The sequence below is a fragment of the Sitophilus oryzae genome, unplaced genomic scaffold, assembly GCF_002938485.1.
Source record: "Sitophilus oryzae breed Bouriz unplaced genomic scaffold, Soryzae_2.0 scaffold_813_pilon_pilon, whole genome shotgun sequence".
Classification (NCBI taxonomy): Eukaryota; Metazoa; Arthropoda; class Insecta; order Coleoptera; family Curculionidae; genus Sitophilus; species Sitophilus oryzae.
In genome coordinates this window covers 2,474,776-2,490,639 of record NW_022147432.1, presented here as the reverse complement: position 1 = coordinate 2,490,639, position 15,864 = coordinate 2,474,776, and the positions used below count along the sequence as shown (strand labels likewise).

At 31.6% G+C, this 15,864-nt stretch overlaps 1 protein-coding gene across 1 annotated transcript in view; it reads left to right on the top strand.

Moving 5' to 3' along the window:
* Positions 1 to 15,864, top strand: part of LOC115889368 — a 72,335-nt gene that overhangs the window by 426 nt on the left and 56,045 nt on the right. The window contains exons 2-3 of the mRNA XM_030909349.1: positions 4,121 to 4,371; positions 5,781 to 6,070. Coding sequence (XP_030765209.1) covers positions 4,149 to 4,371; positions 5,781 to 6,070 — 513 coding nt within the window. The 5' untranslated portion in view covers positions 4,121 to 4,148. The remainder of the gene's footprint in view (positions 1 to 4,120; positions 4,372 to 5,780; positions 6,071 to 15,864) is intronic.

Genomic DNA, 15,864 nt, shown 5'->3' with positions numbered 1-15,864 from the left:
TTCGTTTTTCAAATAGAATCATTTTGCAATAAAAAGATTATTAACATTGTCAGTTTTATAAGTGCAAGGGCTATCAATTCGGCCAGTTGTGCCTTTTTTCTGCTTTTCTATTCGCCCGCATTGCCGGCTACAAGTACAAGTTTGAAAAAACAGCTGGTCTCTTTTCGCTCCACTGGAAAAATGTTAAAATGTTTCCGGTGAACAAAAAATGTTGCTAAACCACTTTGAGGTGCTTAAAAAGTACCACGTAACGACAGGGAGAAATTTTTCGTGTGAAATTTTGCCCAAATTGAAATGTAGGTCACGGATTTCGGTGAACAATAGCCAACAATACGACGAAAAAAAAGTGCCACTTCATATACCTAACAATTAATAAAAATATATTTGCTATGAAATTCAAGATATTTTGTATTTTATCCCTGGATAGGACCGATAAGGACATAACCTCAAATCCGTAGACTTGTGTTTATCTGGGGCTCTTTGTTTATAAAAAGTAAGCAAAGGGTCACTTCAATTGAACTTGAAACAAAGTGTCGATATGTAATATTTATGTTTAGTGAAATAAATATAAACATTCTCGGGTCACTAGCAAAGATTGTGACTTTTCAACCTCTTATCCAACTTTTTTATAATTTAGTTGTTCTTATCACTTTGGCAATTTCCATCATATAAATATTATTGAGAACCAGTTCTCTTGTTTCCACTATTTAAAAATTGTTAATAAATTAAGCACACTCTTTGTTATATTTTTTGTTTCGTTTTGTTTAAATATTGCTATTTTACAGAAAAAAAACGTGAATTTTTAATATTCAAAATTGAAATAATTTAATGACAACTATTTAAAATATGCTGATAAGTTTAGGTATGCATATTTAGCTTACTTTAAATTAAAAAAAATAATGTTAATTTTGTAAAATAAATTTGTTTAATATACAGGACATATTGTCACAAGGTGGTTTTTTGTTTTTTCTATTTTTAAACTATTCAAAACTATCGTTCATAATTTTTCTTGAAGTGTATTGACTTTAAAAAATGTGTTTATATTTAAAAAAATCTTTTAATTGATGGTAGGGAGAAACATCAATTTTGATTTTTTTTAAAATATAATAAACATTTATTAGAATAATTTTTCAGTATACAGGGTGCTTCAAAAAGAGGGTAGTGCATATATCATAATGTTTTTTTTAATTGCAACTAACAACTATTTTTACTTTATTTTTAGATTCTGTCTAAAATTCTATAATTTTTTCTATGTATAATGTTATACCTATACACGGTCGCACCTCTTTACGAGTCTCCGCGTCGTATGAGAGGCACCACCCTGTACCTAAAATTACTAGTTTTTGTAAAATTTTAATTAGACATGTACCGGATCGGGTTACCCACCTTTAGCACCTGGTACATGTGAATTGACCGTCGGCCCAACCTACCAGGTATGAATACACTCAGTGCACATAATAACACTACATTATCCCGTACATTTATATTTCTGATAAAATAAATAACATCTGGTGACACTGGGATCTTGGACTAGTCATAGAGGACTAAGTATACCGGGTGGTGCATCGTAAAAAACTCTCCAAATATTAGCTCCCCAGTTAATTTTACAGCTAAGTTGTAATTAGGGGTTTTCTCGGTTTTTTTTGAAGGTCTACCTATGCTGAACAACTATGAATACATATGCCAAATTTGAACAATTTTTGACATGCCGAATTTAAGTTATTTAAGAAAAACTGCATCTATTTTTAAATTAAAACTGAACAGGTAACAATGCAAAACCAGTCAAATGTCAAATTAAGTTGTCAACTCATGATTTTATCGTTATATGATCGTTATTAAAAATGTAATTTTTTGTGCTGTCTACACTACTACATATGTTATAATACCTACACTTAGGCCAGTATTTATTATTTATAGTCGATTCTCAAAACTCGACTCCAATCACGAGATGCAAAAGACCAACAAAAATAACAAGCTTACGTTTCGTCGCCTATATGTATACACGCGCCTAGTAAGCCTGTTATTTTTGTACTAGTAAGCCTGTTTGTTTTCGGAGACCCAGTTTCGAGACGCGACTAGTCTCAAAAGCGACTGGAGTCGCGTTTTGAGACCTGACTATAAATACGGACCTTAGTGTCCCCGAAATGTATTTTGTAGCTTAAAACTTGTTCAAATGAGACAAAACCATGACGTTTAGAAAATACAATTTGAAATCGACAAAATTATAGAATCACAACTTAAAGGTGCGCTCACACAGGCTGCGCCGCTCCGCGCCGTGCGGAACGTTTTTTTTTAAAGTACATGTTGAAAAAATGATTTGCGCGGCGCGGAGCGGCCTGTGTGAACGCACCTTATAGTACGTTGAAATTTGCATGATTTTTGCATTATTACCTGTTCAGTTTTAATTTAAAAATAGATTTCAGTTTTTCTTAAATTACCTAAAATCGGCTTGTCCAAAATTGTTCAAATTTTGCTTGTGTAATCAGCATTTGCAGACCTTTAAAAAACTACTAAACGTTCTCTAAAAAACTATTAAAAAGCGGCTTTAAAAACTATTTACAACTTCGCTGTCAAAGTAACAGGGTAGCCAATGTCTGGACAGTTCAAAATTTGCATGCGATTTTTTGTTTCCAACGAGGATGCACACCATCTGGAAGATAATTAAACCAATATAATCAATATGGGACCTGTTGCGATCTGTTTTTGATTTACTTAGACCTTTTGAAGAGATAAAGAAACTTATTAAAATGTTTTGCTCTTTAGATAAAGCGGCATTCTAGATTTGAATATAATTGAGTTTCTTCCATACGTACTCTAGTGTATTAGTTGTCTCAAACATATGTATATATTTATCTGCTATTTCTCTCTAGTGTTCTGTTTTTTATTAGAATGTCTTTTCTGTCTATTAGTTCCTTATACATTACTTTAGTTTTTGCCCAATACATGTATAACCACAGGTATAACATTTCATATTATGTATAATATAATTCAAATTCAAAAGTACTTTATTGTTGTAAAATATATAAATTTAACAAAGCATATTCCTAAATCTAAACCTAAACCTAAAATATCTATTACCAGCAATTTTAACATTAAAACCAGTTTTATAAAAAAGTAAGTAAATGTGTGCAAATATAAAAACAAAAAATAAAAAAAATGTGTTAATATAAGATTGAACAAAATACATCCATTTAAACAAACGGAATTCAGCAAAATAGGTTTAAACAAGTAAGTCAAATAACATATATGTACAATATACAGAATAAAGATAAGATAAAAAATAAAGCTAAAAAGAATATGTCAGACCGACAAGCAATTCTAAACAGTAATATCAAGGGTGTCCCGGTAGAATTCGTCGACGCTGTAAAATTCCCTACTTAAAAGTTCCTTTTTCAGTAACTTACGGAAGGTTCTTATGGAATTAACCAATCTTAAAGCAACCAGCAGATGATTAAAGACCTTTCGGCCCTCATGTATTATAGATCTTTTGACCAAGGTGCTATTTGGAAGAGGCAAGAGCAGATTTGGGTTTGGCGGGTAACAATATTGGGTATAGGACCCTGTAGTCTGTTACGATTTTTAAAAATAAGGGATAATGTTTCCAGAATAAAAAGAGATGGTAGAGTAAGAATTTGTTGAGCTTTAAAGTGTTGTCTACAGGATTCATTACGTGGTCATTTACAATAAATCGTACTGCCTTTTTTGTAAAATAAAGAGAATGTTTAGTAGACCGTGATTAGCCACACCCCAGATTGGTATTCCATATCGGAGATGAGACTCAAACAAACTAAAATAGACCGTCTTTGCCACTTGTGAACCCAGTTCTTCCCTAATTGCCCTAACAGCAAAGCATCCAGAAGACAACTTACCGCTTAAGGCCAGAATATGATCTTCAAATCGCAGATTTCCATCAATAATAATTCATAGGAATCTAGTCGCAGGAATTCCATAATAATTATAGAATTTTTCAGTGTCTAAAAATAAAATAAAAAAAGGGTAAAGGGTGTTTAAAAAAAGTTATATTCACAACACTTTTTAAATATTTTTTATTAATGTTATAACAAATGAAATAATGAACTTTACTGTTTACAGAATAAAATGTTTTGCTTTATATTTTCAGTTTAAAGAGGTAACTGCAGGGCTTTACAATGGAGAAACCAAAGAAGCGGGAATCCCCGATATCTACATCGTCGGGAGGAATCAAACCTGCAGAACCTCCCCCTTCCCAGGAGATCTGTTTTGTTTGTGGTAACAGAGGACATCCCCGGTCGTACCCCCTCAGCTCTAAACCTCGACAAGACCGGCCCAAGGAGCCCTACTTTTCGTTTCTGGACAGTCATGAACCTCCCAAAGGCTATTCAAAGAATTGGGGTAAAACTATATTATATTATCCCTAATAATAAGAGCATGTCAGATCACTTACTTACTTGATATACTTTTTAAATATAGATTTATTTACTATATTTTTGGTATAAGTACCTAATTCTTACTTTATCTTAGAGTTATTAATAATTATTATAAGTTCATATCAAATATAAACTTTTAGTCACGTGATTAAGCTTGACCAGCACAGCGTTGCCCACTTTTACATATTTTCTTTTAATGAAAATCTTTTAGGAAACAAAAATAAATTAATTATAAATATATAAACAGTTATTATTTATAAAACTCACCTTCTTAATAGCTTTTAAAGGGCGTAAAGGACCATTACTACGGCTTTCTCGTTCAAAATATTTTAATACAGTTGCGATGAGTTTTTTACCGCTAAGCAATCTTGTACACTTCGCGGTAAAATAGGTTCTAAAAAGAATATATGTTCGACTGCAAGGTCTGCTAGTAAAAATGTTTAAGCTTAAATTTTATTATTTTTCAATAATAAATAAAAGTGTCAACTTGACATTTTTTACAGCCGAGCTTACAGCCCGGCGCCGAATATGTCCATGGTTAGCAACAATTAATTTAAAATCGCGCCCTCGATTACGTAACTAAAAGTTTAACTGGTATCGGATATATACATATACAGGGTGGCGCACCTCATTCGCCTTGGTTGATTATATACGAAAATGGAAAGATGTAGAAACAACATATTTCATGGGTATATGTGGGGAGGCAATGTGCACAATTTAAAATTCTTTTGATATATACAGGATATATCGGAACTAAGATCCACACCTAAGTTATATTTTTTTTAGATAGGTATAGGAAACCCTAATATAGTTTGAAAGAGTGTTTAAATCTATTTTTATTTATATTAAAAAATACAGGTCGTTGCATTTGAAATAACACAGTTTTTGTGTAAAATAAAAATTGAAAATCGATCAGCAATTTTTGGTACTCCTGTATAAATATAAGGTATCAATATTTTTTTTCAGTAAAGTTTATTTCTCTACCTTTAAACTCAGCACAAGGATTAAATCTGAAAAGTAATGTACAGGGTGTTAATAATCTATTCTATTGCAGCATGCATATTTAAAAATTTAAATATCTCAAAAACCAAAGACTTTAAACATATTTAACCCTTATAATAAATACCTGTTTTGGGCCCAAGAATCCAAAAATGAAATAAAATACCGGGCGTTCCTTAAGAAAAAATATAACTTTGGCATTGATCCTAGTTCCGAAACACCCGGTAGATATCAAAATAATTTTAAACGGTGCACATTGCCTCCCCACATATACCCATGAAATATTTTGCTTCTACATCTTTCCGTTTTCGTATAATCAACTGTGTATGTATCGATCTTTTAAAATATCGATACTTAATCTATCGATTTTGTTAGCGCTGGGGGACTCTTCGATTTACGCGGCTTGTAGTCTGTGCTACCAGTTGCTGATGCAGCAGTGGGATCAGCACGAGTACGCCTCAATACCCCATTCCGAGAGGTTGTACTGGTTGAAAAGGGCCGACAACGGCCCCTACACCGGTGCTGACATGGGCCTACAAGGCGAGTACGCTGCACAGATGCTAGGATTGAACACTGAAGGAATACCACCACCGGGGAATACCAGAACGGGGCCCAGGGAGGACATTCACAGGGTTCGGGCTTCGCCTAGGCCTGTTTCGGCACCAGTAAGTATATTACTGTCCTAACTTTAAACCACCGAATTAAAAATATACAGGGTCCGGCAATAGTGTGTCGGGTATATGTATATATGTAGCTTCTAGAATAAAAAAATTGGAATTTTGTTTAAGCGTAAACCTAAAGTATGTATGAAGATGTATTTCAGGAAAATATTTTAACTTCTATAGGGTGGCTCAAAAAAGTGTGAGTGGATCAGGATGTGTTTTTTAAATGGAACATTCTGTATAATATTATATTTTTGGCTTCCTTTCAGACCATTGTACATAATCCTAAGATATACGTAAATATATTTCGATAGTTTCAGAGATATTAATAAATAAATAAACAATTTATATTTTTCAACCTTCACTAAGAAAATTATTATAAATCGTCCCATTGCTGCCAAAAGTCACTAACTTACTTTTTATTACTTCCGAGAAAAATGCGTCTAAAAATGAATTGCATTGCATAAAGATGTATAGTTAGTAACTATTCGGTATTAAAATAAAACATAAATAACCAGAAATCGTAGTTAATGACTTTTGCAGTCGATTTTCCGCTTCAAAACATAGTTAGTGATTGAATTTGGTTGTTCGGAAAAATGTTAGTTAGTGACTTTTGGCAGCAATAGGACGAAATACAAGAACTGTCCTGAAATCAAAACTATATTAGGTACATATTTACTTTAGATGATCTGATATTTACTTTGCTATAAATATCGTAATCCTTAATCATACAGGATGTTCAAAATTCTACGCCAAACTTTCTAAAATATTGTTAAGGTCAAGGTGTATTACTGGTTGCATAACCGCAACGGTGCATTGAGGAACCTGGCGAATTCGACAGAAAGTAAAAGAAAATTACAGAATTCTTTAGAAAATTCCAGAAACCATCGCCAGGGGGTATATAAGGCCCGCGCTTTGACAGTTGGAGCAGTCTGAAGATAGTCTGAAGTCGAAGTTTGAATATACCGCGCTTTAAATTGTGAAATACCGTTAGAGTAATAGTAGTTGCATAAATTGTGTTGTAAATAGTATAATTTGTGTACAGAGTGAGACAAATAAATTCGTTAAGTATTTTATCGTGAGTTTAAATAGTGGATCCACGGAATCCGTAACAATATGAAATAATTTTTCTTTGTTTTTTTCAAATGGAACACCCTGTATATTATTTTTTTATTAGATATAGAATTAAAAAATTATTATTTTTTGTATTTAAAGTATTTCAAAATTTTAATGATTTCGCAGATACACGCAGTATTATTTCATAAGACTCTCTCAACGGTAAAGTACGAGAGAAAAATTATTGGGTGGCTTTGATAAAAGTTCACTGTAGAAAATGCCATATGAAATATAAAACCGCGAATATCTGCGAAACCGTTAAAAATTTTGAAAAACTCTAAATACAAAAAAAGGTTCATTTTTTAATTCTCCGTCTATTGAAAAAATAATATACAGGATGTTCCATTTGAAAAATCGAAGAAAAATTATTTTATATTTTAGAAAGTTTGGCGTAGAATTTTGAGCATCCTGCATTATTTACAATTAACATATTTATACCAAAACAAGTGCAGACCATCTAAAGTAAATACCTAATAGAGTTTTGATTTCAGGACAGTTCTTGTATTTTTAATATTTTTTTTAAGAAAGGCTGAAAAATATATATTTTTTATTTATTTTTTAATATCTCTGAAACTATTTAAATATATTTACTCATATCTTAGTATTATGTAAAGTGATCTAAAAGGAAGCCAAAAATGCAATAATTTACAGGGTGTTCGTTTTAAAAAAAGTCCTCCCAATCCACTCACACTTTTTTGATCCATCCTATAGAAGTTAAAATATTTTCCTGCAATACATCCCAGAACATACTTTAGGTTTGCACTTAAAGAAAATTCTCAAGTTTTTTATTCTAAGAGCTACAGATGCCTGACGCACTATTGCCGGACCCTGTATAAGAAATAAAGACTTTACGGAGCAAACGTCATGTTTATTTTTACTAGGTAAATTGTAGTTTAAAATATTGATAATGAAAGCCTACCACTTTTTTTTTACTAATTTAATGTTGTGCAGTTGTTACGGTACTGCTTTTTTTCTGTGTTGCCTGTTGCAGAAAAACATGATTTGAGGCAAAAAGTTTCTAAATGAACTGCCTGAATAAAGTAGAAAATTAGTATCACATATCTTAATTAATATAACATTTATTTTATAATACACCTAGGAAAACTAATCAATAATTTATAGAGTGTTTCAAAAAACATGTGCCATCTCACAATAATATTTATTTTTCATCTAAACATATGTAGGTCCGATTCTGCTTTGTTTTGTAGCTACAGGGGGTTCAAGTCTTCCGATATACATGGGTGCGGAAATGCATAGTTTTAAAGTTAGAGGATATTAAAGCTTTTAAAAATAGGTCTTTTGTAATTATCTTAAGTACCTATTTTTGAGGGGAATCTGCTGTAGGTAGCACCATACATCAGTGTTATAAGTTTTAATAAAATAAGATTAAATAGACAATTTATTAATTTCATTTTTATTTTATTAATTATGATTAATAAAATTGCATCAGAATGGACAAAATATCAAGATACAACTTTTAATCGGCATTAAATGTCCTACATAATGGTGTTAATATTTAAGAGGAAAAAAGTCAGTGCCGCACATTTTTTTTTGAAAAATATTTATGATAACTCATATGCACGCCCCTGGTGAATGTGTTATTTATACCCTCAAAATTTCATTCGAATCGTTAGAAGCACACAAGAAAATTATAATAAATCGAAAAAAATATAGACTAACCCCCTGTAGCTATGAAACAAAGCAGAATGGGACCTATGTTGATATGAAAAATAAATACTGTTTGTACATTATGAGGAATCTCCCCACGAGAGATGGCACATTTTTTGAAACACACTGTATACAGGCTAGTTGTATACAGGATATTCCAAAAAACACATGCTATCTCTCGTTGAGGTAAAAATAAGGTTTATTTTTTCTATCAACATAGGTCCAATTCTGCTTTGTTTCGTAGCTACAGGGGGTTAAAATCTTATTTTTTTCGATTTATTATAATTTTCTTCCAAGTGCATTCGGCGATTCAAATGAAATTTTGTGGTAAAAGACAAAAAGAGAAGGTTGGTAAAATAAAATTGAGGGTATATTTTAATGCTAAAAAAGGTCGACAGATTCACCAGGGACGTACATATGGGTTATCACTGGAATATTTCTCTAAAAAAACTGTGCGCCACTGACTTTTATTCTCTCTTGTTAGCACTGTTGTGTAGGCCATTTAATGCCGATTAAAAGTTATCTCTTGATATTGTGTCGTTGCAATCTAAGATAAACACAATTCTATTGCAAGATAATATTGCCTTAATGCAAGACTAATATAAACACTTAAAAAATTTTAAGGCCAAGGTGTTAAATTTGCTTATTGATTCCTGAAAATATGAAAAAAAAATCCTACAAACACGGGTGCGGAAATGCTTTGTTTTAAAGTTACAGGATGTTAAAACTTATAAAGAGATAGGTCTTTTGTAATTATCTTAAATACCATTATTAGCTGACCATACCAACAGGTATGGTAGGCTATTAAGATTGGCAAAAAACAAAGTTTTTTTAATTTCACTCAAAATGAGTTATTTGGGTCGTAAATGACCTAAATACAAAATATTTTCATGGTGTCTGTCTGTATGTCTGTCTGTCTGTCTGTCCGTCTGTCTGTAACACGATAACTCAAAAACCGCTAAACCGATTTTAACCAAATTTGGCTCAAAAATACTGTGGCACCCTTTGAATAAAAAGATTAAGGAAGGAACATATGTTATGTATTTATATATATATTTACGCATGGTGGGTGGAAAAAGGACTCTAAGGTGGGAATCCTTGACAGTTCTGTTTGACGATTCATTTGTCACATTTGTATTTGATTTGAAATTTTGTAGATTTGTCACTCTTTACGGAGCTTATTTTATGTTGTTTATTATTTATTCTACTATTGATAGTTATATAAAGGTAGTAAATCTAGAAGGAAATTGTGGAAGAACTTAAATTAACAGTGATACTATTGCGATTTATTGAAAAATACTCTAAAATAGTTGATTGAGTCGCGTGCGGTAGATCTCGGTCAAAAATCGAGTGAAATAATGGAACAACTTTTTTCGCTAGTAAGTGACTATACAGGGTGGTCCGAACTGTATTCCGGAAACTTCGGTAGCGTATTCTGCAGATAAAAAGAAGTAAAAAACTTCTTATAAATGTATGTCCTAAAATGCTTAGTTTCGGAGATACAGGGTGTAGGAGTTTCATTTTTATTTCGATTTTTTCCAAATAATTTCTGAAGTAACGTCAATATTTGGATGAAAATTGGTGTCTGATAGTTTTTTGACATGAGAAATTTGATTTTGATGTCATTATGACTCCTATTTGTAGAGGGCGCCACCTACATCTGGTTTAACTGTTTTGAAGAGTAATAAGTTTTTGTCCGTACCTGTATATAACTGCCGAGTGAAAAAATATACATTTTCGTATTTTTTTACGTAAAAAATGTCTCTTGGTAAAAATCGTTACGAGCAACCCTTCTCGAGATATTTAGAATGAAAATAGTTAATACATGTCATTATTGACAAAAAATAAATATGTTGAGTAGATAGATATTTGACTAAAATGATTAATGTGGGAAAATTTTATTTTTTTAAATTAATCATAAAATTTTCTTCGAAAAAAATTATGATTGATGATGATTTGACACAAAAACATTTCAAATTTATGATTTTCATCTATTAACTATTTAGTCAACATGTTTAATTTATGTTAATGATGACAGGTATTGATAATTTCGATTTCAAATTTCTCGATAAGAGATCTTTTTTACATTTTTTACAGTTTTACAAACGTCGTAAATGTATATTTTTTTACTTAGTAGTTTTATACAGGTACGGACGAAAAGTTATTACTCTTCAAACCAGTTAAAAATATGTAGGTGGCGCCTCTACAAGTAGGAGTCATATTGACATCAAAATCGAATATCTCTATTACAGAACTCCCAGACACCAAATTTCATCCAAATATTGACGTTACTTCAGAAATATTTAGAAAAAATCGAAATAAAAATGAAACTTCTACACCCTGTATCTCCGAAACTAAGCATTTTAGGACATACATTTATAAGAACTTTTTTAGTTATTTTTATCTGCAGAGTATGCCGCTGAAGTTTCCGGAATAACAGTTCGGATCACCCTGTATAAAGCCGGGTCTCCACCAAAGCAACATATGTCGACGACATTATCATCAACTTTTTTTACTATTTTAATAAATATTGTCGAGAAATGTAGATTGTACCTACCAAAGAAATATTGTTGCTCGGCTTCATTTTTCGACTAAAGAGCGAAAGTTTATTTAGTGTTTATCAACACCAAAATAAACTTCTGACCTTGTGAACTACACCAGTACAAATGGCAAAATATACCCGATAAAGTTACTGATAGGAGTTGATTCAATGGAGACGTCTTTCGACATGTTTGTAAACATTGTCGTCGACACGATTTTTCTTTGATGTACCGCTCCTCAAGCGAAACATGAAACAAAGTCGGCGACTTAAATCTGCGACATAAAATGTCGACGACTTTACTGAATTTTCAGCAATATTGTCGACAACACTAGTCGGCGACACAGTCGCCGACAAATGTTGCTTTGCTGGAGACCCGGCTTAATATACATACGTGTAGTAAACCGATCATTTATGAAATTCGCTTAAAATAACTAATTATATATTTTTTCTTGCATTTTTGCTTTTATTTACTACTTGTCAAAGATTAGATGCCAAATAATTTAGATACGTCAATTTGACTTACCTGCTTCAGTAGCGTATCGGATGTTTATGTTAATAAGTAATTATTATAACTTATCTATTTTTATTAGAATTTTAAATTTTTATAACAATTTTAATAACTACCAACATTTATTCACAACGTAAAATAAAACAACAAATTATTGAGTCTACCCCACGTCTACCCTCATCATAGTTTAAGACTTTTTAAATAAAATTAGAACGACACTGATAAACCGGAATTTAAGTCGGCCATATTTGAGCCCCATCGCGGTGGATCTAAGATTTTTGATATGCTACTTCCTTAATCTTTTTATTCAAAGGTGGCATCCGAGAATATGACCATTAGTTTTTGGTGGGGGTGGGGGGTTGATAAGGGGATATGGGAGGGGGTTAAAAATTTTAAAAAATCGTATCTCCAAAATTACAGTAACTAGCGAAACGCGGTTTTCAATTTAAGATTAGGAATAATATTTGCAACAAAATTTGTAATAACATCAAAATCAGTCAAAGTCGTAGTTTTTGAGATAATTGAAACTAAAAGAACTGCCTACCAAGTTTTTATTAACATATTTTAGTATCCCGGCTTTTTTTTCTTAAATTTGCTGTAGGTAGCACTGAAAATCAGTATTATAAATTTTAATAATAAAATAGATTAAATAAATAATGTATTAATGGTGATTAATAAAAATTCGAATCGCTAAAAGCACTTTGAAGAAAATTATAATAAATAAAAAAAATAAGACTTTAACCCCCTGTAGCTACGAAAGAAAACAGAATCCGATGTTGATATAAGAAATAAATCTTATTTTTACATGAGGAATCTCTTCACTAGAAATGGCATATGTTTTTTTAAATACCCTGTATAGGTAATGTAGGCAAAAATGATAATAAGCATTTTTAAATTTAAAAATAAATTGTCATAAAACGAGTTGAAATAATCAATAATAAGTGAATTATAAAATACATACGTAATTATATCCATTTTTTATCAAACTTAATGATAATCCTAGTTTTTTGTTAAACAATTTCTTATATTTTTTTATTGTTACATCTAAAAATAAACTTAAAACGGTCAAGTGGGTGTGAACTGATGACATCAACATCAATCTGTTAAAGAAGACAAACAAAAACACATCGCGCATTTATGTTTTTCATGGATTTTTTCGATTTTCGGAGCTGCGAAAGTAATTAATTGTAATTTTTAATGTTAGGGGAAAATTAGTAAACACAAATTTATTAATTTATATTTAATGTGCAGGAATAAATTACCTACATACTATGCATACCATATCAATCTATAGAAACTGAGATTATATTATTTGTAAAATATACAAATTAAACATTATACATCTGACGAACTATATTTTTTATTATACAGGGTGGCCCGAATTGTATTTGGAAAACTTCGGCAGCATTTTAGTAAATTGCTTCGTTTCGAAGATACAGTGTCACAGTTTTATTTCATTCATTTTCATACATTTTTTTTGATAAAATTTGTATCATCTGGGTGTTTTTGGACATGACAACTTTGATTTCGTTGTCAATATGACTCCTACTTGTAGTTTAAACCGTTTTGAAGAATAATACATTTTCGTCCGTACCTGTATAAAACTACTCAGTAATTTTCCGTTCTTTTTTACGCAAAAAAATGTCTCTTGGTAAAAATCTCTACAAGCAACCGTTCTCAAGATATTGAGAATGGAAATAGTCAATATATGTCATTATTGAGAAAAAATAAACATGTTGAGTAGATAGTTATTTGACTGAAATAAACATTTCAAATTTATTATTTCAGTCCAATAACTATTTCGTCATAATGTTTAATTTATGTCAATGATGACAGGTATTGATAATTTCGATTCCAAATATATCGAGAACCATTACTCAGCGATTTTTACCAAGGGACCTTTTTTTCGTAAAAAAACGTCGTAAATGTATATTTTTTACTCAGTAGTTTAATACAGGTACGGACGAAAAATTATTACTCTTCAAACCAGTTAAAAAATATGTAGGTTGCGCTCTCTACAAGTAGGAGTTATATTGACATCAAAATCAAACTTCTCATGTCAAGAAACTCTCAGACACCAATTTTCATCCAAATATCGACGTTAGTTCAGAAATTATTCGAAAAAAATCGAAATAAAACTTCTACACCCTGTATCTCCGAAAATAAGCCCCATTTTAGGACATATTATATCCATGAGAGTTTTTTTATTTATTTTTACCTGGAGAATATGCTGCCGAAGTCTCCTGAATACAATTTGGACCACCCTGTGTACATTCTGAAATTATTCTGAACCTAAGTTTTCAGTAAAAAATCTTCAGCGTCTATATCTCACGAAAATTTAACTATTCTTACGTCATATTTTCAATGACACAGTGGACATTATTACTGCATTCCGTTTTCAGTTGCGTATCGATATTCTTTACGATATTTCTTCATGTAGTTAAATGCGGCCGTATTGACATATTTTTTTATTGTTGTATGTAGTAGTGTGCAGAAAATATTAACACCTTTCGTTACTTGTGGCTCGGTAATATATAATTTAAATAAAACTGATAAGATGACACTTTTTTGAGAAGTTTACGAAGGTTTGTATTTTATACATATTTTGCTAATAGAGAACAACGACACAGACTAAAAACACGTAAACGTTTACGTACGCATGCGCATTTCTTATATTTTTTACGTCTACGTATACGTGCCAGCAGCGGCCGACTCGACCGTAGGCCGTTGTTCTCTAATATCACCACTAAAATAGTTTTTAAAATCGAGTAAAGTAATTCCTGTTGATACAGATGCGTAGAGAAATAATATATCTTTATGTGTTATATATTATATCCGGCATCGCGGCACGGGGGGATTGCTATAATTTTTTATTAACATAAAGCTATTAAATTTTTACAGTCATTTACAAAATTTCACTGTTTATCGCTAGACAGGCTTAAAGTATTTCGATTAAATCCTATTCATGTACTCAAAATAAATAGAAGATAAAAATCGCTATCACGCGGTGTGGCTGCGTATAGGGATCTTCAGATTTTCTACGGGGCGTTCCAAAATTAGATGACCAGTATGCGATTTCGGAATCAAAAATACAAGTTAGTACCACATCAAACTGACAACGGTAGACACAGGTACTTCGAGTTTATTTGTTTATATAGTGTATCAATCGCGAAACGTTGCACAAAACCCAATAATTTTCTTGAGACTTTGCGTTAGCTACGATTATTTTATACAGGGTGAGTTTTCTACGATGTTCTCTATGGGTATCTCGGAAACTACTGGAGATAGAGAGTCAGTTAAATGGGGAAACAATTAAAGTTTTGTGGGGTCATAAATATGCGCGTTTCGAATTTTTGAAAAAAAATTATGGCTTGCTAGATATTTTGAAACAAACAAATTTCGGCTAGTTTAAAAATGCTCCCTAATTCCATTATAGCCTATTTTAGCCAAAAAGCTTTCAGATAAAAGTTCCTCAATGAGGCTGCGTTACCCATAGACAACATCGTAGAAATCTTACCCTGTATAAAATATAAGTTTTTATTTTTTTTTTAATTTTTTGTGGTTCACCCTGTATATGCCCCGTTTCTTTTTCAATTCGCCCGCAACGTTCGTTGTTTGTTTCTAGCCACTAGTCGTTTATTTTGAACGGTGTAGAATCGTGACTGATCTGGATTTTCATTTGTTTTTATACGAATCAGCCTCCAGTTTTAAACGGTTTTTTGTTTTGCCGCCCTTTGGTTTTTCAACCCGTCATCGATTTATACAGCGACGTTGTCAAGTCGACTTTTTTGCAATAACTTTTCGATTTTAATAGTGTTCGAAATGGTGAAATAACTAATATGATTCGATAAACGAGATAGTGACAGTGTTTATATACCATCTCATGTGTGTCTCGCGACGCTGTCAAGGACGAATTCGAGAAGCTAGAACGATATTTTTGTTTGTTTATTGCAATTTTACGGT